Here is a 23864-nt window from a genome sequence, read left to right on the forward strand (position 1 = left end):
TTTCCACTGAATGACCTCTATAATTGTGAGATGCACCAAATAAACAAAAAAGTACAAATAAGAATTAGAAATAATAGGAAATATACCTCCGCAAAGGAGCATTTTCTTCAATGTCTTCAAGTGTTTCCAGTGAAGACCGCTGAGAGATCAGACGTCGCCTACGGAGAAAACAATGCAATATATTGTTAAAAAGGATAATAAAAATCAATGACAAGCAAAATAAATTCTCACAGGTTACATTAAAGGAAACCCATCATCATAAAAATACTGTCCAATATTCTGGTAGGTTGTTACAGAGCAGGAGGAACTGAGCAGATTGATATATAGTTTACTGATAAAAGATGCAGTATAAATCGTATTTTATATACATACACCCGTACTCATTCTTGACTCTGAAGTCCAGTGGGCGGTCCTAATCAATGACTGATCACCTCCAGTCCCTGATTAGGACCGCCCACTGGGCCTCTGAGCCAAAGGTGAGCAAAAATTAAAATGATATACTGTATAGTTTAATAAGAAAAGATTCAGTTTAAATTGTATTATATTCAATCTGCTTAGCTCCTCCTGCTCTATACCATGATGATGGCAGATCAGACTGTTTGTTCATTGTGAGAGGTTCCCTTTAAACATCCTTAAAGGGGTTTTTACACTAACAAAGTACCTTTAATTAATAGATCTTTGAATAATAATAAGTTCCAAAATTGGATGTGTTTATTTTTTTCCCTGTGCTGAGATAATCTTAAAAATGTGCCCCTGCTGTGTACTGTGTAATGGCTGTGTCTGACCGTACAAAGACGTGGACTGATCATACCACAGCTCCTGGGCAAGGGAGGAAGCAAGAGAATATACAGACAAGACAGCATGGGATAACAGAGGATTTTTTCTGTGAGGTAAAACATTGCACTGCCTGATTTTAAGCAATGTTTTACCTCAAAGAAAGAAGCAGTTGTGATCCCGTGCTGTCCTGTCTGTATACTCTTTTCCTTCCTCCTCTGTCCAGGAGCTGTGGTATGATCAGGCCATGTTCCTGTACGGTCAGACACAGCCATTACACAGTACACAGCAGGGGCACATTTATAAGATTATCTCAGCACAGGAATATTTCTGTTTTTAAACACATTCAATTGTGGAGATTATTATTCCGAGATCTATTGTTCAAAATGTTAATGAAAATTAACTTTGTTTGTAGGAAAACACCTTTAAGGGTATGTGCACACTTTGCGGTTTCTGCTGCGTTTCCGCAGCGGTTTTGGCTCTGCAGAAACGCAGCAGATTCTGCTGCGTTGTACAGTACCTTTATTTCCTATGGAAATAAAAAAAAGCTGTGCACATGCTGCGTTTTTTTCCGCGCGGTTTTGCTGCGGTTTTCAAAGCGCAGCATGTCAATTGTTTGGTGCAGAAACGCTGCAGTTTTACACCTCATCCATTATGAGGTGTAAAACCGCAGGGCAAAACCGCAGATAAACCGCAGGTCTTTGTCCTGCGGATTTACCTGCGGTTTTCTCTACAAAATCCGCAGACACAAAAAACTATGTGTGCACATACCCTTAAGAGCCTTAGGCTGGTTTCACATTTGCGTTTTTTTTCGCGGTATTTTAGCGCTAAATAGCGCATGCGTTTTTTTTTCCTATACTTTGCATGGGATGCGCTTATGTGCGCATACACATGCGTTTGTACGCGTTTTTCCGCGCATGCATTTTTTTGCGGTATGCGCTCGGGCGCACAAAATGCATCCTGTTGCATTTTTTGGGCGTCCGACTTGCCTCAAAAAAACGCATGCGCGCGCAATGCGTTTTTTACAGCAAGACACCCATTATAAGTCTATGGTGAGCATATGTGCGCATTGGCATGCTTATGTATGCGTTTTTTTGCACATGCGTTTTTTTTTTTACCATTATGCGTTTTTTTGCACATGCGTTTTTTTTTTTACCATTAGTTTAGACAATGGAATTTAGGGGTTTAGGGTTAGTTAAGGGGGTTAGGGTTAGGGTCAGGGTTAGGATCAGGGTATTGTTTGGTTAAGGGTTAGGGTCAGGGTTAGGGTCAGGGTTAGGGTTAGTAAAGTCATGGTTTGGGTTAGTGTGAGGGGCCACCTAATGTTGGAAAAAAACGCAAACGCGGTAAAAACGCACTAAAAACGCATAAAAACGCTGCGTTTTTTTCATGCATGCTCATAAAAATGCTTGAAAAAAACGCAGCATCTGTATGCGTTTGTATGCGTTTTTTCAATGCGTTTTTTTGCGGGAAAAACGCGCTGCAAAAAAAAGCAAGTGTGAAACTAGCCTTATACCAACATCACAAATACTCCAAGATCATCTTACCAAAACCATTGGCAGTATGTTGTAATCTTGCAGAATATGCTGCAGCAGTAGTGGAGATGATTAGGGGATAACAGAGAAAAGTGGTTTCTGTGTTAACGTGAATTAAACGTTTGAACTACCTACATAACATTCTTTTTTTTCCTGTAAATTGACAGCCGCATTTTATTCAATCGAATGGAACATCCAATATGCAATCGTGACATGAGATTAGATACTAGATGATAAAACGCTCTGTGCATCTTTCCACAAAGCATACAACCTATTTACTATAGAAAATCCATTTTTAATACAATTCTCCAATCATTTTATTATAATTGTTTTTTGCTCAGCACCCCCATTTATATTGTGTAGTGCGGCCACAAAGAACAGTATGATGACATATCATAACCAGTCATCTGCTTTATTTCGGCACCACAGTGATGAATTCGTAAGAGCTTTATTATGTGGGAGTACCATACTTATTACTTTTTCCTCTGTTAAATGAGAAGGTGAAGACAAATTTGTTTGGAGTTGTACTTGTGAAGTGAAGCAGGAGACAGATCTGATCCAGACAAAACTTGACTAATGGCCAGTCCTTCCAATACACGTCTTAATTTTGCTCCCATTCGTACAGTCCTTTCAACACATGCTTTCAGATCCACTATGCACATCGGTGACAATGAATGGATGTAACACTAGGGCTGCCAGAATTTGTTTTTTAATTCAGGTGATGCCTGTAACCTTTTCTCGGTAAAGCTCCAGCTCATCCTACATAAAACACAATAGGAGAGCCAAAAGTCTGATGTAATATTAGCAAAAGATGTAGAAACACGGTTACATAAGGTGACATCCATTTAAAGGGACAGTAAACTTAAAGCCTCTATTATATCCACTTCCTTTGTAGTCAAATACAGTTAATTATTTTCAGTAATCAGCCATTCCAGGCTGAGCAACAGCAGATTGCCAAGGTAATAAATAGGATTTCTGACAGTAAGTCCAGAAATGTGTCGGCCTCAGCAATCACCGATTTATGTCACATTTTATACATACGATTGATAGGAGACGTGCTTTTAAAAATGTATCTTCAGTTTGAGGTTCCTTAAAAAATTGTGATCTTGCAAAAATGTATCCAAATCTCTATTATTTATTGTGTTCATTTATATCAGTATGTCTTTAGTGTGGGAGGAAGCCCACACAAACATGTGATGACCTTCGTGAGATATAAACCCAGGACCCCAAAGCAACAGTCCTCCCCTCTGTGCTGCTCTATGAGTTGTGAAAGCAAAAAAATAAAATTTTTAATGTTTTCTGTTGCTCTTCTACCAACTCCTGTAGGAGAATGAAGTCTTTGCAAACAAATAAATTGTTGTAGGGTGGGGTCTCCATCTTAGGAACCCCCTCATTGAGTCACATAGGGGTAAGTAGGAAACCGCAGCTCTTTCTCTGGAGCACATGAATGCTCCATGCATTACATGGAGAGATGCTGTACACCCGGGTAGCGCTAGTTTATAATAATATATATATATACACACACACACAGTTGTGGCGAAAAGTATTGACATCCCTGCAATTCTGTCAGATAATACTCAGTTTCTTCCGGAAAATGATTGCAAACACAAATTCTTTGGTATTATTATCTTCATTTAATTTGTCTTAACCCTTTCACTACCAAGAGTGGTTTGCACGTTAACTCCCGGGCCAATTTTTACAATTCTGACCACTGTCCCTTTATGAGGTAATAACTCTGGAACGCTTCAACGGATCTAGGCGATTCTGACAATGTTTTCTCGTGACATATTGTACTTCACTTTAGTGATAAAATTTCTTCGCTATAACTTGCGTTTACTTATGAAAAAAACAGAAATATGGTGAAAATTTTGAAAATTTTGCGATTTTCAAACTTTGAATTTTTATGCCCTTAAACCAGAGAGCTACGTGACACAAAATAGTTAATAAATAACATTTCCCACATGTCTACTTTACATCAGCACAATTTTGGAAACAAAATTTTTTTTGTTAGGAAGTTATAAGGGTTAAAAGTTGACCAGCGATTTCTCATTTTTACAATAAAATTTACAAAACCATTTTTTTTTAGGGACCACCTCACATTTGAAGTCACTTTGAGGGGTCTATATGGCAGAAAATACCCAAAAGTGACACCATTCTAAAAACTGCACCCCTCAAGCTACTCAAAACTACATTCAAGAAGATTATTAACCATTCAGGCGCTTCACAGGAGCAGAAGCAACATGGAAGGAAAAAATTAACATTTAACTTTTTAGTCACAAAAATGATCTGTTAGCCACAATTTTTTAATTTTCCCAAGGGTAACAGGAGAAATTGGACCCCAAAAGTTGTTGTCCAATTTGTCCCGAGTACGCTGATACCCTATATGTGGGGGGGACCACTGTTTGGGCGCACGGCAGGGCTCGGAAGGGAAGCAGCGCCGTTTGACTTTTTCAACCTAAAATTGGCTGGAATTGAGATTGGACACCATGTTGCGTTTGACGAGCCCCCAATGTGCCCAAACAGTGGAAACCCCCCACAAGTGACCCCATTTTGGAAACTAGACCCCTAAGGAACTTATCTAGATGTGTGGTGAGCACCTTGAACCCCCTAGCGCTTCACAGGAGTTTATAACGCCCGGGCGTCAAAATAAAAAATCATATTTTTTCCACAAAAATGATCGTTTAATCCCCAATTTTAAATTTTCCCAAGGGTAACAGGAGAAATTGGACCCCAAAAGTTGTTTTCCAATTTGTCCTGAGTACGCTGGTACCCCATATGTGGGAAAAAACTGTTTAGGCACACGTCGGGGTCGGAAGGGAGTGACGTTTTGAAATGCAGACTTAGATGGAATGGTCTGCGGGGGTCATTTTCCATTTGCAGAGCCCCTGATGTGCCTAAACAGTAAAAAAACCCACAAGTGACATTGATTTGGAAACTAGACCCCCAAGGAACTTATCTAGATGTGCCCTAACTAATCTAATGTTTCCGGTAAAGAAATTTAGTAGTGCATTGAGGTGTGGTACAATTTGAAGCAATCCTTCATACACAGGTTTTTCGGGGCAGGTGTCGCATTGATAAATGGTGTCCTTGCGTATTCCGTTTTTGTAACACACTCGGCACCTTTTTTGCGATTTACCTTTTTTTCCAGTTTGCGGGACCTCCCCTGGGAAATGCTGACCTGGTACAATACAAGCACCTTCAGTTCCGGAAGTTCACGGGCCCGCTCCTTCCAGAGTGCCAAACATCAGGGCCTTAACCACTACCTCCTGGAACTCAAGGTACGACGTATCGGTGTGGTGTGCACATTGTGACAGCAGGAATGCGTTGAGCATTGCCAATTGGACAATGTGCACGGCCAGCTTTTTGTACCACGCCTTGGCCTTTCTCAAAGCATTGTACGGTTGGAGGAGTTGATCGGAGCGATCAACGCCCCCCATGTTTTTATTGTACCCCAGCACACATTCAGGTTTGCTGACCTGCGCAGAGGTACCCCGTACAGTGCTGAGGGCGCTGCCATCACCGTGTATGGTGGTCAAGAGAAAGACATCGCTCTTGTCCTTGTACTTGACCACCAGCAGGTGGTCGCTACATTGGGCCCTGCTCTCACCTTTTCGGAGCATCTGCCCAAGTAGCGTCTTCGGGAGGCCTCTCTGATTTTTGCGGACAGTACCGCAAGCTGCGGTACCTCGCGCAGAGAGGGATTTGTAGAGTGGGACACTGGTATTAAAGTTATGAGTGTAGAGGTGATAACCTTTATCCAGCAGTGGGTGCACCACATCCCACACAATTTTCCCACTCATTCCCAGGTCAGGAAGACACTCAGGGGGTTCAATCCTGGTGTCCTTTCCTTCGTACACTCTAAACCTGTGAGTGTACCCTGAGGTACTCTCACACAGCTTATAGAGTTTGATTCCTACCTGGCCCTCTTACTGGGCAGGTATTGACGGAATCCGAGCCTGCCCTTAAAATGGACCAAGGACTCATCCACGCAGATGTTCCTTTGGGGCACGTACACTTCAGCAAACTTTTTGTTGAAGTGTTCGATGACCGGCTGAACTTTGAACAGACGGTCAAAGTTGGGGGTCATCTCGTGCGGGACACTGTGCATTATCGTTATAATGCAGAAACTTGAGGATCGCCTGAAAACGCGCCCGGACCATGACCATTCGGAACACTGGAGTGTTGTATAAAATATCAACACTCCAATATTGCGGAATTTCAGGCTTCTTCAGGATACCCATGTGGAGGACCAGGCCCCAAAACTGCCTCATTTCAACTGCGTCCACAGGAGACCAGTTAGTATAGGATGAATGCGGGTTTTGCTCCAAAAATTGCCGAGCGTACAAATTAGTTTGCTCCACCATGTGGTCAACAAAATCCTCAGAGAAAAAGACTTTGAAAAAGTCCATTTCTTTGAGGCTGGTGGTGTCAAACGTGATTCCTGATTCTGCCACAAAATCAGGAATCAGTGGCTCGTAATTTTCGGGGGGCGAGGTCCACACAGGGTCTGCTGAATCAGCTGCGGGCATGGTGGGCGCTGCCTCATCTTCTGTCCTGGAGAGTCTGCGTGGCGGTTCCGCAAGACCCGAGGAGAAAGATGAGTAGGGGGAAGAGGAAGAAGAAGAGGATGAAGAATCCGAAAAATAAAGAAAAGTCGGATAGTCATCCTCGCTATCAGTGTCGGAGGCAAGGTAAGAATATGCCTCCTCCATTGAATAGCGCTGTTATAACTTTATATACTCTGTGTAATGGAGGTCAGTGACGTGGATCAGAAAAGAGGCCTGAGCTCATAGGTTTTCAGTTCTGTAGTATTTATCAGAATCAAGCAGGTTTACAGATAAGACACAGCAGGGTAAAAGCAGTTGAAGATAATAACGCAGTGAGCAAACGTACAGACCGTGGAGACGTATGAAGTCCAAGTTGCCAGATCCGGAGACCTGGAGAGCAGGCCAGGCCTGCTAGCAGGAAACAGTCCTTGAAGTGGAGGTGGGTGCAGAGCTGATCCGAAGAAACAAGTCTTTACAATGAGACCAAGATTCACAGGCAGGCGGGGTATCCCAAGGTAACGAAGAGACGAGCTAGGTAGCAGTCCTTCCAGCTTGATAACAAGTCCAAGAACAAGTATACTCAAGCAATGAGTTATCATACAGAGCATCCTTATATACAGAGCAGACAGGAACAAGAGAGATCAACACAGGAAATAAGATGGCCCCGGTTGAGGCTCGTGACTCCATCTTGGATGAGGGCAAAAATGAACTAAACTAAGGGCAAAGCAGAAACTGAGCGACAGACATAAGGCAAGGATTTCAGAGAAACGGATATGCAGGCCAAGTCCTTACATTACTCTCCCCTTAAAAGACGTCCTCTGGACGATCTTAAGTCCGGCTTATTGGGATATCTGCTGTGGAACAGTCTGATTAAGTGAGGAGCATGGACGTTCTCCACTGGTTCCCAGGAATTCTCTTCAGCCGAATATCCTTGCCATTTTACCAAGTATTGGAGACGTCACCTATGAACCCGTGAATCCAAGATCCTTTCCACGATGAATTCCTCTTGCCCGTCAACGAGAACTGGGTCAGGAGGAGCAGAGGTGCGTCCGGGAAAAGGGTTAGGCACTGCCGGCTTTAACAAAGAGACATGAAAGACAGGATGAATTTTCAATGAGTTAGGCAACTTGAGTCGACAGGCTACAGAATTCACTATACTGCTGATCTTATATGGGCCGACATATTTTTGCCCCAGTTTAGACGTTGGGATCCTGAGCTTCAAGTTCTTAGTTGAGAGCCAAACCATGTCTCCTACCTTGTACATTGGAGCTGGCTTACGGAATTTGTCTGCTGCCTTCTTGTATCTTTCCTGTGCTGAACCTAAAGTGTCTTTAAGAACTTCCAATTTGCGTTGCAAGGATGAAATGCGGTCAGCTACCGCAGGCACAGACATGTCTATTGGAAGTCGAGGAAGAATACTGGGGTGGTATCCCTTGTTGGCAAAGAACGGAGACAATTTGGTGGAAGCATTCTGAGAATTATTATATGTGAATTCAGCCAACGGAAGCAAACTCACCCAATCGTCCTGTAGGTGGCACACATAGCAACGCAGATATTGTTCCAAGGTCTGATTGGTCCGTTCAGTTTGGCCGTTAGACTGTGGATGAAAAGCAGATGACAATTTTACTTTGATGTCCAGAGCAGCACAGAAGCTTTGCCAAAACCGTGAGGTAAATTGTACCCCACGATCCGATATTACTTCATCCGGAGCTCCGTGCAAACGAAAAACATTTTGTACAACAAGATCTGCTGTTTGTTTAGCCGTTGGTACACCAGCACAGGGAATGAAATGAGCAGCTTTAGTCAGCCGGTCAACTACTACTAGAATTGTGTTTTTCCCATGTGACAGAGGCAACTCAACAATAAAGTCCATTGAAATAGACCCCCAAGGATGAGATGGAACTGGTAGAGGTTGCAAGAGTCCTGTCGGTGAGGAGCGAGGAACTTTTGACCTGGCACATACCTCACATGACGACACATACTGAAGCACATCTTTCCGAAAGGTTGGCCACCAAAAAAAACGAGACAGAAATTCCTGAGTCTTCTGAACTCCCCTATGGCCGGCAAACTTTGAGTCATGCATTAGTTTTAATACATTCAGTTTTACTGTTTCTGGAACATACAAACGCTGTCCTTGAAACCAAAGTCCATTCTTGAAAGTTAGATTTACCTGGGTGGGGGGTAGCCCCAAAAGCGAATCTGCAGCATAAGCCTCCTTAATCTCCGTTAAAAGATCTTGATTATGTAGGACACTTACAAAGTTCTTCTCAGATAGAATGTTCCTTGGAGGCGAAGCCGGAGTTGCTTCATCTGAATGAATCCTGGACAGTGCATCAGCCTTTCCATTGCGAGAGCCCAGCCTATAGGAGATGACAAAATCAAACTGGTTAAGGAAAAGATTCCACCGAGCCTGTCTGGGTTTTAGACATCTTGCCGACCTCATAAATTCGAGATTCCGGTGATCCGTGAGTATAACAATCTGTTGGGATGCTCCTTGTAACAGATGTCTCCATTCTTTAAATGCAGTTATAATGGCTAACAGTTCTTTGTTGCCAACATCGTAATTCCTTTCGGCAGATGATAACTTTTGAGAGAGAAAGGCACACGGATGCAAGAGATCTTTCTCACCTGTCCTTTGCGAGAGTATGGCCCCTACCGCACAGTCCGAGGCGTCCACTTCCACTATGAAGGCCTTGTCTGGGTCAGGATGTACGAGAACGGGAGCTGTCGTAAATTTAGACTTTAATGTGGAAAATGCTGTTTGAGCTTGAGGTGACCAGACAAATGGTGCCTTCTTCCGGGTTAAATGAGTGATGAGTGCAACGACTGCTGAAAATTTTTTAATGAATCGTCTGTAGAAATTGGCGAATCCGATGAATCGCTGTACCTCCTTCACCGATTTGGGAGTTGGCCACTCCTGAATGGCTTGCGTCTTGCTTACATCCATGCTGAGACCCTGGGGAGAAATAACATATCCCAAAAATTGAATTTCTGTTTTGTGAAACTCACATTTCTCCAGTTTAATGTATAAATGATTTTGCCGTAGACGATCCAAAACCATTTTCACGTGACGCTGATGATCCTCGATATTGCTGGAAAAAATTAAAATGTCATCCAAGTAAATCACAACAAAAATATCAAGTATGTCTCTGAAAACATCATTTGCCAAGTGCTGGAACGTAGCTGGCGCATTACGGAGGCCAAAAGACATAACTAGGTACTCAAAATGTCCATAACGTGATCGAAATGCCGTTTTCCACTCGTCGCCAGGACGAATCCGTACTAAATTGTATGCTCCACGAAGATCTAATTTAGTGAAGATTTTGGCGTGTCGAACTCTCTCAAGTAACTCAGGAATTAGTGGAAGTGGGTAAGAGTTCCTGATTGTGATTTTGTTGAGCTCCCGGTAGTCAATACATGGACGAAGTGAACCATCTTTCTTTTTGACAAAGAAGATTGGGGCACCCGCTGGGGAGGAAGATGGTCGTATAAACCCTTTAGCTAAATTTTCGTCAATATACTCTTTAAGAGCTTTTAATTCCGGACCAGACAGTGGATAAATACTCCCGAATGGAATTGCGGCACCAGGCAATAATTCCACGGGGCAATCATATGGCCGATGTGGCGGTAATTTATCCGCATTTTTCTTATCACACACATCACTAAAATCCCGATACTCTACCGGTAGTGTCGAGTCGACCGCGGCTGCTGTTTTCACTGGAGCCAGCTCTCTGGATGCTGCTGATTCATTTGGAAATTTTAACTCCTTTGTTGTCCAATTGATCGTAGGATTACGCAGCCGTAACCAAGGCAGACCTAAAATAATAGGAAAATTAGGAGAGGAAATCAGTAAAAAAGATATTTTTTCTGAATGATATGCCCCCATATGGATCTTTAGTGGGACTGTTTCGAGTTTCACAGGCCCAGATATCAATGGAGACCCGTCCACGGTCTCCAGAAACACCGGAGAGTCCCTCTTTCGTGAAAGAATGCCATGTTTCTCAGCAAAGGAAGTGTCCATGAGATTGCTGCCAGCCCCAGAGTCTATCATGGCGGAGCACGTGATCCAGCGGGAATGTACCCAGATCTTGATAGAAATGCAACAGAGCGAATCTCTCCTGGCTGTGGTAGAACTCGCAGAAAGTAAGGCGATATCCACAGGTGATGAGGCCTCCGATGAATCATCAGGGAAATCAAAATTTGCAGCCGTTATTTCCTGACCGTGTGAATGAGAACCAACCGAAGAAATATCTGAAAAGTCAAGTTCGGTCACTGCAGCTGCGGACTTGCGATTTTTCCCAGGGCACTCCGATATATAATGACCCGACTTTCCGCAATAGAAAGACAAGTTCTCCTTGAAACGATGTTCCTTACGTGTATCAATGACTTTTCTCCGTACTGCGTCGACCTGCATAGGTTCAGACTCTGTCTGGGATAAAGTCTTGTTTGACGCCTCCCTGGTGGAGGAAGGGAAAGACATGAGGTTATTACGATTAGCCTCAGCCCATTTTTCCTGTCGACGTTCAGTGAGACGAATGTCAATCCGAATACAATGATGTATAAAGTCAGCTAGATTAGTAGGTGATTCTCCTCGAGCCAGTTCGTCCTTAATTGAAGCAGACAAACCTCTCCTGAACACTGAATACTTTGAAGAATCGCATCATGTAGTATCCAGCACCCACCTCCGGAACTCCATTGCATATTCCACCACCGGACGCTTCCCTTGACGAAGTGTCAGTAATGCGGTTTCTGCTGTTAAACTTCGGTTGGGGTCATCAAACATTTGAGACATTGCGGCAGTAAAGTCATTCAAAGAATTCAGGCATACATCATTAGTCTCAATTAATGGATTAGCCCAGGCTAACGCTTTGTTTGTTAGCAACATAATCATAGTCAATACTTTATCTCGATCCGTTAAAAACTGGGCAGCACGTGCAGAGAAATACAGCTGACATTGATTCAAAAATCCCCGAAATTTCTCTCTTTCACCACCGAACCTGAATGGTGGGAGTTTAGGAAAACCCGGACCCGGAGCTGGAATTGGAGCCGGGGCAGCAACCACAGCTGCAGTCTCTACATTTGAAAGTCGAGACGCTAAAGCCTGAATAGACGTATCGGCCACATTCGTGTTAGGATTGGTTTGTGATTCTAAGGTCCCCAGCTTTGCTTTAATAGCCTGCAGCTCCCCATGAAGTCCAGAAACAAATGAGCAAAGTTTCTTCATTCGTACCTCCATAGAATCTGACCCAGAGATCTCCATATTTGATGGCTTGAGTATTCTGTTATAACTTTATATACTCTGTGTAATGGAGGTCAGTGACGTGGATCAGAAAAGAGGCCTGAGCTCATAGGTTTTAAGTTCTGTAGTATTTATCAGAATCAAGCAGGTTTACAGATAAGACACAGCAGGGTAAAAGCAGATGAAGATAATAACGCAGTGAGCAAACGTACAGACCGTGGAGACGTATGAAGTCCAAGTTGCCAGATCCGGAGACCTGGAGAGCAGGCCAGGCCTGCTAGCAGGAAACAGTCCTTGAAGTGGAGGTGGGTGCAGAGCTGATCCGAAGAAACAAGTCTTTACAATGAGACCAAGATTCACAGGCAGGCGGGGTATCCCAAGGTAACGAAGAGACGAGCTAGGTAGCAGTCCTTCCAGCTTGATAACAAGTCCAAGAACAAGTATACTCAAGCAATGAGTAATCATACAGAGCATCCTTATATACAGAGCAGACAGGAACAAGAGAGATCAACACAGGAAATAAGATGGCCCCGGTTGAGGCTCGTGACTCCATCTTGGATGAGGGCAAAAATGAACTAAACTAAGGGCAAAGCAGAAACTGAGCGACAGACATAAGGCAAGGATTTCAGAGAAACGGATATGCAGGCCAAGTCCTTACAAGTGCTGTTGGGAGGGACTTTTTTTGTGTAAATATGGTGCTTGGGTGTACTTTATTTATAACTGTGTATGTGGTGGGGGGAGCTAGTGATTGGTGCACACTATCCTGTAAGAAAAAGCTAAAAAGAAATGGGTAGTCAAAATACCTGTGAAAAAAAGTCTAAAACAGCAGGTCCTAGATATGATAAGTGAACTGCGTCACTTATCAAAATTTAGTGGCTGCTGGATGTGTGCACAGGGGTGGCTCAAAGGGGGGGGGGATGAAAAAGAAAAATGGAAAACAGCCGGCACGAACTTTGTTAAGTGAATTGCGTCACGTATCAAAATTCGGCGGCTGCTAAATGTGCACACGGAAACGGCGCAAAGGGGGTAAAAAGAGGGGGCTGGGGGGATTGGGGTGGATGAATAGAGATCATGCAGGGATCAACAGTTAGGGTTGTAGTTAGGTGGCACAAAAAGGGGAGAAAAAAAATTTAAAACGGCAGGCACAAGCTCTGATAAGTGATGTGCGTCACTAATCAAAGTTTTACGGCTGCGGGATGTATGTGCGGAGGTTGCGCAAAGGGGGCTAAGGAAAAAAAGCGAGCACAAGTGTTGATCGGTGAACTGCGTCACCAATCAACGTTCGGCGGCTGCGCACGGAGGTGGTGCAAAAGTGGGATGGAGGGATTGGTGTGGATGAAGAGAGATTGGGCAGGAATCAGTTAGGGTTGTAGTTAGGTGGCACAAAGGGGGGAGAAAAAAAATGAAAAACGGGTTGTGTGTGTGGAGGTGGCGCAAAGGGGGCTAAGGAAAAAAGCGAGCACGAGTGTTGATCGGTGAACTGCGTCACCGATCAGCGCTCGGCGGTTGCGCACGGTGGTAGCGCAAAAGTGGGGTGGAGGGGGGTAAAGGGGGGGGTGAGGGGGTAGAGAGGGGATGAAGATAGATGGGGGTGAAGATAGATTGGGCAGGGGATCAGGAACACTTACGGTTGGTGGTGAGGACCCCTGCAGACAGGTCAGAGGCAGGTCAGGGGCAGGTCACAGAGCGGTCACATCGCTGCTGTGACCTGTCATTGGTGGGATCGAATGATTACATCGATCCCACCAATCCCTGCTCTGCCTGGTGACCATGGTAACTGCCTAGGATCAGAGCTCACAGCTCCGATTCCTAGGCAGGTCATGGCCAGGTCATCAGCAGGGCACAGAGCGGTCACAGCGTGACCGCAGCTGTGCCCTGTGGCTAGCGCGATCGCCGATCTAATCAATCGCGCCAACCACTTCCTGCAGGCCCTTCTGGGCCTGTCCTAGGCTCTGGCCAAGGATCGGCGCTATTACAGCACCGATCCGGGCCGGTACCGGCAGGGCACAGCGGCGATATTGCGCCGATGTGCGCTGCGATTGGCGCGATCGATTAGATCAGCGATCGCGCCAATCTGGGGGCTTTTCTCCGGTGCCTGGCATTGCCAGACACCGGTCCTAGGATCGAGTACATGTTCTGAATTGAACAGCCAATCACAGCTCAGAGAGGGGCGGACCAGGGCGGAGACTGCCCGGGATGCCGAGGCCATCTATCCTGAGGTAAGATTAAAAGGGCATGACGCAATATTCCGTCCATAGGAATTAGGTCCAGGGTCACATGGACGGAATATTACGTCCACTGTAGGTATGGGGTTAAATGAAAAACACAAAAATAATTGTCCTAAAGCCAAATTGGATATAATTCCACACCAAACATAAAAAAGAGGGTGGACAAAAGTATTGGCACTGTTCGAAAAATCATGTGATGCTTCTCTAATTTGTGTAATTAACAGCACCTGTAACTTACTTGTGGCACCTAACAGGTGTTGGCAATAACTAAATCACACTTGCAGCCAGTTGACATGGATTAAAGTTGACTCAACCTCTGTCCTGTGTCCTTGTGTGTACCACATTGAGCATGGAGAAAAGAGAGAAGACCAAATAACTGTCTGAGGACTTGAGAAACCAAATTGTGAGGAAGCATGAGCAATCTCAAGGCTACAAGTCCATCTCCAAAGACCTGAATGTTCCTGTGTCTACCGTGCGCAGTGTCATCAAGAAGTTTAAAGCCCATGGCACTGTGGCTAACCTCCCTAGATGTGGACGGAAAAGAAAAATTGACAAGAGATTTCAACGCAAGATTGTGAGGATGTTGGATAAAGAACCTCGACTAACATCCAAACAAGTTCAAGCTGCCCTGCAGTCCGAGGGTACAACAGTGTCAACCCGTACTATCCATTGGCGTCTGAATGAAAAGGGACTGTATGGTAGGAGACCCAGGAAGACCCCACTTCTTACCCCGAGACATAAAAAAGCCAGGCTGGAGTTTGCCAAAACTTACCTGAAAAAGCCTAAAACGTTTTGGAAGAATGTTCTCTGGTCAGATGAGACAAAAGTAGAGCTTTTTGGGCAAAGGCATCAACATAGAGTTTACAGGAGAAAAAGAGGCATTCAATCAAAAAAACACGGTCCCTACAGTCAAACATGGCGGAGGTTCCCTGATGTTTTGGGGTTGCTTTGCTGCCTCTGGCACTGGACTGCTTGACTGTGTGCATGGCGTTATGAAGTCTGAAGACTACCAACAAATTTTGCAGCATAATGTAGGGCCCAGTGTGAGAAAGCTGGGTCTCCCTCAGAGGTCATGGGTCTTCCAGCAGGACAATGGCCCAAAACACACTTCAAAAAGCGCTAGAAAATGGTTTGAGAGAAAGCACTGGAGACTTCTAAGTTGGCCAGCAATGAGTCCAGACCTGAATCCCATAGAACACCTGTGGAGAGATCTAAAAATGGCAGTTTGGAGAAGGCACCCTTCTAATATCAGGGACCTGGAGCAGTTTGCCAAAGAAGAATGGTCTAAAATTCCAGCAGAGCATTGTAAGAAACTCATTGATGGTTACCGGAAGCGGTTGGTCGCAGTTATTTTGGCTAAAGGTTGTGCAACCAAGTATTAGGCTGAGGGTGCCAATACTTTTGTCTGGCCCATTTTTGGAGTTTTGTGTGAAATGATCAATGTTTTGCTTTTTGCTTCATTCTCTTTTGTGTTTTTTCATTTAAGAAAAATTAAATGAAGATAATACCATAGAATTTGTGATTGCAATCATTTTCAGGAAGAAACTGATTATCTGACAAAATTGCAGGGGTGTCAATACTTTTGGCCACAACTGTATACATACACACACACTATATAATCGGGTGCGACCAATCAGGCTAGCGCGGGTCATCTCCCGGCTGCGTCGCCGCTGACCTTCGTATGGCAGGAGATGACCCACGGCAACCATCAGGAGATCAGCGGCTAGCGCCGCAGATCTCCCGATGGTAGGGGTGGCGTGCGTCACTCTAATTCCGCAACAATTCGCGCCGCGGGATTCGCGGCCGGACTGCAACAGGCGACGTCTGCCTGCAAAACTACGTACATATTCTAGAATACCCCATGTGTTAGAATCGGGCCATCATCTAGTATGTATATATATATATACACACACACACACACACATACATATACACATACACACGCCTAAATAAAATGGGAATGGTTGGTGATATCAACTTTCTGTTTGTTGCACATTAGTATATGGGAGGGGTGAAACTTTTCAAGATGAGTGGTGACCATGGTGGCCATTTTGAAGTTGGCCATTTTGGATCCAACTTCATAAACGGCCCACCCAGATGTATCCGTATAAATGGCCCACCCTTTATATATATTATATATATAATGGATTGTCTTCTATATCAAATTATACCAATAAAATAATGCTAGGATATCTTGTTAAAACATTATGAACAGTTAACCAAGCTTGACGTGCCAGAATTCAGGATTAATTTGTGCTAAAAAAGCTTCTTGCATTCTTTGCACATCATTCACTGTGACATGACCTTGAAACAACAAATGAAAGAAACTGCAACACCGTGAACCAAACTTTTTGGCACAAAGTAAGAAAACCAACTACATGGTGAAAACTTCAGCCCTGATTAATGAATAGGATGTGCCTAATTCATTAAGAGATGCATGCCACTTAATTACTGTACTTAAGCGCATCTTCCAAGCTCCGTGCACCTTCAGCAGAAATGTTAATCCAGTCATAGACTAGAGTACATTTCTTAAGTTACTGCTGTAACTGTTCATAACTTAGTTTTCCCAATAAGAAAGTACATTTTAATTAATAGATCTCTTTTTCTTCCTCCCCTGCCCAGGAGCTATGTTATGATCAGACCATGTTTCTGTACGGTCAGACACAGCCATTACACAGTACACAGCAGGGGCACATTTATAAGATTACCTCAGCACAGGAACATTTTTTTTTAAATACATTCACTTATGGATCTTATTATGGTTCAAAGATTTATTGATTAAAATGTTAATTAAAATTAACTTTATTAGTAGGATAACCCCCTCAACAGGAATGCGTAGCTGCTCAGGACCCCACCATATTGTCATAGCTGGCCAGGAATGATGTGAAATTACCAAAAATCAGCATATTTTGTACAATTACATGTTGCACTAAAATGTTGAGACTTATTTATTAAAACCTTAAATCATTTTGTCCCCAAAAATGCACTAAAGAGCCAACTCTAGGAACTGCATCCATTAAGGAAACAGGGCTTGTCTCCTGCCCTGGCTCTCTTATGTTCATGGACATTGCAAAATCTGTGAATATGTTGTAAATGCACAAGATAGGAATATCCCTTTAAAAATAGAAATGGTAGAATACTTAGTATAGAAATTGTTCTTTTTTCAAAGTGCACCACAATTACATCATTGCACTGTGGAAGTAAAGTCAAAGGGGTGTATGGTAGCTTTTCTTTTTCCGCTATTTGCCTATTTACTAACGGTTATAGAAAATCTTTACATGTTAAAGAAAAAAAAAAAAACACCACATGTCCTACATGCTGACTTTGCATGATATGGGTCCACCACTAGAATTCTGAAAACAACAGTTTTATAAATCTCCGGATTGACTGTAACATGCGAAATGCCCTGGGTATGTAATGCAGCTCTACAACACTGTTCAAGAGACTTAATGATGGCAAGTTCCTAGCGTTAAACTACAAAAAAGAGCAGAAATTAGTTTATTTGTTTTTCTCATTCAATAATGTTTTTCAAAAACAGATTCTTCTATTCTCCACCAAAAACAGCCAAGATAGCAAATGGTCTCCTTATCATTGAGAACTTATCACTCTACATTTCCCTGGAGATAGTACACAGGAAAGCAAGACATAAATGGCATATTTCCTAGATATAATTACACTGGATATATTTGTGAGAACGCACTATATTTAGGTCTTGTCCTGATAAGGGTAAATGACCGAGTTCAATAACTTCACAACGTTTGTAACATCGTTGTTTTGTGTCATCACGGAAGAAAACAAACCAATTTTGGCTCGATGCCCTGGCTGTTCAGGTAACGCATTGAAAGACAAGGTCAAATGGGTAAAGTAGAGTTGAAGAGTCCAAAACGGAAAATTCTTGACTGCTCTATGGTCTTGGCTACAGTCAGGGTGGACATACCAAATACTGAACTACTTAAAATGCAAATCAGGTATCACTTGAGAGCAACCTTTAAAATATTATCTTCGTAAAACAATGTAACACGCCTGAAAAATCACTAGATAAAAAGGAAATATGAATCTTTCTAAAATTATTTTTCTATATACATGCTGCCTACAGTGAAATATGGTGGTAGCAGTCTCCTTATGTGGGTCTACACTAGAGCTGCTAGTGCCAGGGAGGTACATTTCATTGATGGTATCATGAATTTGCATATGTATTGCTCTATATTGAAAGAGAAGATGCCACCATCATTCTGTGCCCTTGGTAGACATGCACATTTTTTATTTACATGATAATGATCCAAAACACACATCTGTTGCATTTCTGAAGAATAGGGTCAATGTAATTCAGTGGCCAAGTGCAGGTGCTTGCCACAAAATTAGAATATCATCAAAAAGTTAATTTATTTCAGTTTTTCAATACAAAAAATGAAACTCATTATATAGAGTCATTAGAGAATGATCTATTTCAAATGTTTATTTCTGTTAATGTTGATGATTATGGCTTATAGCCAATGAAAACCCAAAAGTCATTATCTCAGTAAATTAGATTACTTTATAACAACACCATCTTGAAAAAAGATTTTAAAATCTGAAATGTTGGCCTACTGAAATATATGTTCAGTAAATTCACCCAATACTTGGCTCCTTTTGCATCAATTACTGCATCAATGCAGCGTGGCATGGAGACGATCAGAATGTGGCACTGCTGACGTGTTATGGAAGCCCAGGTTGCTTTGATAGCAGCCTTCAGCTTGTCTGCATTGTTGGGTGTGGTGTTATGAATGGGTCACCGAGGAGGATGGCAGGAACAGGCTAAGCCACAAGAGAGGTTGGTAACTAAGCGGATTGCAGACCCATGATCCTATCCACACAACTAGCAGTAGCCGTGGAGTGTACCTACGATGCCCTAGACGCCTCGGCACAGCCAGAGAGCTAACTAAGCCTAAAGCAAGAAAGGTGAAATCTAAACTGCCCAGGAGCAGACCCCAAAAGGAATAGATAGCCCCAAACATATATTGTCGGTGAGACAAGATGAAACACAAATGCAGGCAGAAAAATAGATTGAGCAAATGATGGGGCCCAAACTGACTAGATAGGATAGGAAAGAAAAGACACTGTCTGCAATCACGCAAAAACCATGAAAAAACCAACATGTCTGATGTACAAAAAACACTGAAGTCACACGACTTCGCCCCCACTATATCAGCACTCTGGTGTGAACTAGAAGCAAAGCAAAAGAGACCAATATAACGGGACTGAACAAACTGACACAGGCTGTAACATATGGAGCGGTGGTCCAGCACAGCCCCCAGAGGAGCAAGCTGAACCCGCACAACAAGCAGAGAGAGACAAAAACAGATCAGGTGCAAAGGATTAGCAAATGAGCACTTAGCTGAACAATGCAGGATCAGGGCAGGAGACATCAGACCTCAGAATGCACAGGAAGGCAATCACCAGCAGGGATTGAGGGAAGTCTGCAGACTTAAGTACTCCAATCAGTAACCCCAGACCTCCAATCGTCATCATCATCAGGTGGCAAACCTCTGTCAATCTGGCCAGCTCCACTACCTCCAGTAACCACCGGAGGGAGCAGGGGGAGCTTCGGCTCAGAAGTCTGAGCCAGGGAATTCACAACAGTCTGGTGTCTCTCATGTTCCTCTTGACAATACCCCATAGGGTTAAGGTCAGGCAAGTTTGCTGGCCAATCAAGTACAGTGATACTTTTGTCATTTTCAAGAAAAAGACCTTACGTCGAAATGCATAGATCTGTGTTTCCATGCAGTGCTGCCAGACATTATGTGCCTGAGAATATTTTAATGCCATTTTGACAATAAATATTGTTTTTTAACCATCAACCGACATCGATGGATCCTTCCATTTTTTGTACTGATATTTCCTTAAGCTAACTTGGATCCGTGCAGGGCGTTGGCTGATGGTGAATTTTTGAATAGCCTTTCCTTAATCCTTTTAAGGCTGCGGTTATCCCGGTTGCTTGTGCACCTTTTTCTACCACGCTTTTTCCTTCCAACAACTTTCCATTAATATGCTTGGATACAGAATTCTATAGAATGCTATAGATAAGCCCCGAAAGGCAGTGACCGCAGCTTATAGCTGAAAAATGAGGTGAAAGGTTCCTTTTAACCTTATTTTCATGTTATGAGTAAAAAAAATGTTCTATGAAACTTAGTTTTATCAAAATTTTTAAAGTTGTTCTGGTGTCCAGTGGGATATTGATTAAAATCTTACTCATCAAAGGTGGGGGTGTAAATTATTTTTCATTACACATTTTTTTTCCATTTTTTGCAGGATTCAGTAAGGCCATTTAGTGTTGGTTGGGTAAATTGGGGCATCTATCTTGTGGGGTGCACTTATATAGTGTTGGACAGCACGCCTGATGTAATAGTATGGGCATCATTAACAGGCTGTAAGCCAGACACTGTGCATCACACGTACCTGTGTGACTCATGTCCGACGCAAGACTCATTTGTGTGCATTTTTCACTAGGCAGCCACCCCCTCCATGAACTGGTAGGTTTGTGAGTGGTTGTTTTCATCAGAATTTTCCACCTGTGCTGCTCCCGCCTTTATCTTGGGGGTCTGCTGCATGTTCCTAGTGCATTTGTGATCTGACTTGGTGTTGGTAAGGCTGTTTCTTTTTCTGGTGTGTAGTCATTTATGCAGAGCACAGTATTTGTAAGAACGCTTTGCTGTTCATACATTCTGTCTTTTGAACTTCTTTTTATCACTTCCGGTTTCCAAAGACGCCAAGTAGATAACAGAAGTGACCTTGCCATGTTTCAGGTGTTTTCCGCTCTGAAAACACTTTATACCTTACAGTATAAGTCAGTGGCATCTTTTTGAGCATTTTGCCAGCATCCGAAAAATGAGAATAAAAAACACAGCTGAGAAACTGCTAAAAAACAAACAACCAAAAAAAAAACGCAGTCTCAAACATCATAAAAGAGCTTAGGAAACAACAACACAAAAATCATCAGGTTTGTCAACCTGTCGGCACATGCCCTTAAAGTGCAACGCATTTCACCTTTCTAGGCTAGGTCTGGACATCAACTAGAGATACAGGGTGTTATGTGGGAATAGAACAATTTCACATCTTAAAACATCACTCTGGCATTCTTTTTATTTCACCATCGGAGTGGTACCACTAAGGCCGGGGTCACTTGCGAGTGCAATGCGAGAAACTCGCACGAGTCTCTCGCCTCAATACCCGGCACTGCCGCCGGCGGTTCGGACCGGAGCGTTCAGATGCATAGAAAGACACACAGCCGCACACTCCGGTCCCGAGTGCCGGCGGCAGTGCCAAGTTTCTCGCATTGCACTCGCAAGTGTGACCCTGGCCTAACGCATGTTCTCTGCCCTGTAAAAAAAATACTTACTAACCACGTCTTCTTCTGTTTTCGATGCCACTCAGGCAATCTTCTGCAGCTTGTGATCGCTTCAGTGTTTACTGTGTAGGCCGGAAGTCAAATCTCAATATAAGACTATGAGCGTCAGAAGGTGGCCAGGATGAGGCTCCCAGACATACGGTGGCTGGTAAGTATATTACTGCAGGCAGTAAATATGCATTAGTAATACCAATCTAAAGGAGAAATAAAAAAAAAAACCGCCGGAGTCATGCTTTGATGAATCTGTCCTATCTATTGTGCTTCAAAGCATGTCAGTTGCCAAGTCAGGAGAGTTCTAGAGTAAAACATCTCCAGGAAAGATACAATCTCCAGAATTCGGACCTGGTTGAATTCAAGTGGCCTATAAGGTAGATGCTGCAGAAACGGAAACACCATTGCTAAGCACCAACACATCTATGACAGGGTTTCAGCTGTTTACATGTGACATACTAAATTACGACAAAAATTTGATATCTACCATTTCCTTGTAAAAAACGCTGATATTTCCATAAACACATCTCAAGTGTATTGTCTTTTTCCTATACTAACCTGTAAATCCAGTTTGAGACCACTAGAACCATGAATGTCAAATGTAAAGGTCTTGGGAGGCTTGCAGAAATTGCACAAGATAAAAGAAACTAAAACTACTACTAAACAAAAATTCCCCCTTTTATGTACCACTGTTCCAACCTCAATGCTTGTGTGGTCCAGTGCGGGTCTTTGCCTGTAGTGCACAGTGCCAATCACTGGCCTCTGGTCACATCTGGTCCTTACCGGCCCCAGTGGTTGTCTGCTGAATGTGTGACGCAGAGGCAAAAGGAGGATCGGTGGTGCAGGACTTAGAAAACAAAATACTTGCTTGTCAAAATTCAGACAAAAATCTTTTTACTATGAATGAGCAGCAAAAGTTGAGGCTTTATGCATAGCAGCAGGCCGTGGTAATCCATAGCCTTATACTAGAGATACACCAGGCACACTGATCTGCGTGCAGCTGCCATTATGCTACACTGTGACCCTTAACCGGTTGTCACCTCATCGTCACTGAGACCATGAGAAATGTATTGCCCTTATGTTGGACTTCTATGTGTGGCAGCCGCAGTATGTGCCTGTAAGCTTTGGCATATGTACAGTTGTGGCCAAAAGTATTGACACCCCTGCAATTCTGTCAGATAATACTCAGTTTCTTCCTGAAAATGGTTGCAAACACAAATTCTTTGGTATTATCTTCATTTAATTTGTCTTAAATGAAAAAAACACAAAAATAATTGTTCTAAAGCCAAATTGGATATAATTCCACACCAAACATAAAAAAAGAGGGTGGACAAAAGTATTGGCACTGTTCGAAAAATCATGTGATGCTTCTCTAATTTGTGTAATTAACAGCACCTGTAACTTACCTGTGGCACCTAACAGGTGTTGGCAATAACTAAATCACACTTGCAGCCAGTTGACATGGATTAAAGTTGACTCAACCTCTGTCCTGTGTCTTTGTGTGTACCACATTGAGCATGGAGAAAAGAAAGAAGACCAAAGAACTGTCTGAGGACTTGAGAAACCAAATTGTGAGGAAGCATGAGCAATCTCAAGGCTACAAATCCATCTCCAAAGACCTGAATGTTCCTGTGTCTACCGTGCGAAGTGTCATCAAGAAGTTTAAAACCCATGGCACTGTGGCTAACCTCCCTAGATGTGGACGGAAAAGAAAAATGGACAAGAGATTTCAACGCAAGATTGCGCGGATGTTGGATAAAGAACCTCGACTAACATCCAAACAAGTTCAAGCTGCCCTGCAGTCCGAGGGTACAACAGTGTCAACCCGTACTATCCGTTGGTGTCTGAATAAAAAGGGACTGTATGGTAGGAGACCCAGGAAGACCCCACTTCTTACCCCGAGACATAAAAAAGCCAGGCTGGAGTTTGCCAAAACTTACCTGAAAAAGCCTAAAACGTTTTGGAAGAATGTTCTCTGGTCAGATGAGACAAAGGTAGAGCTTTTTGGGCAAAGGCATCAACATAGTGTGTACAGGAGAAAAAAAAGAGGCATTCAAAGAAAAAAACACGGTCCCTACAGTCAAACATGGCGGAGGTTCCCTAATGTTTTGGGGTTGCTTTGCTGCCTCTGGCACTGGACTGCTTGACCGTGTGCATGGCATTATG

The 23864-nt window shown here is 43.2% G+C and overlaps 1 protein-coding gene across 2 annotated transcripts in view; it reads right to left on the reverse strand.

Annotated features, from left to right (window-relative positions):
• CABLES1 (Cdk5 and Abl enzyme substrate 1) overlaps nucleotides 1-23864 on the reverse strand; it is a 162756-nt gene that overhangs the window by 33205 nt on the left and 105687 nt on the right. For both annotated transcript variants that reach the window (XM_073550842.1, XM_073550841.1), the window contains exon 2: nucleotides 87-158. In XM_073550842.1, coding sequence (XP_073406943.1) covers nucleotides 87-158 — 72 coding nt within the window. The remainder of the gene's footprint in view (nucleotides 1-86; nucleotides 159-23864) is intronic.

This window comes from Dendrobates tinctorius, unplaced genomic scaffold, assembly GCF_039654945.1.
Source record: "Dendrobates tinctorius isolate UK_male_01 unplaced genomic scaffold, ASM3965494v1 ptg000171l, whole genome shotgun sequence".
In the NCBI taxonomy this organism is placed as follows: Eukaryota; Metazoa; Chordata; class Amphibia; order Anura; family Dendrobatidae; genus Dendrobates; species Dendrobates tinctorius.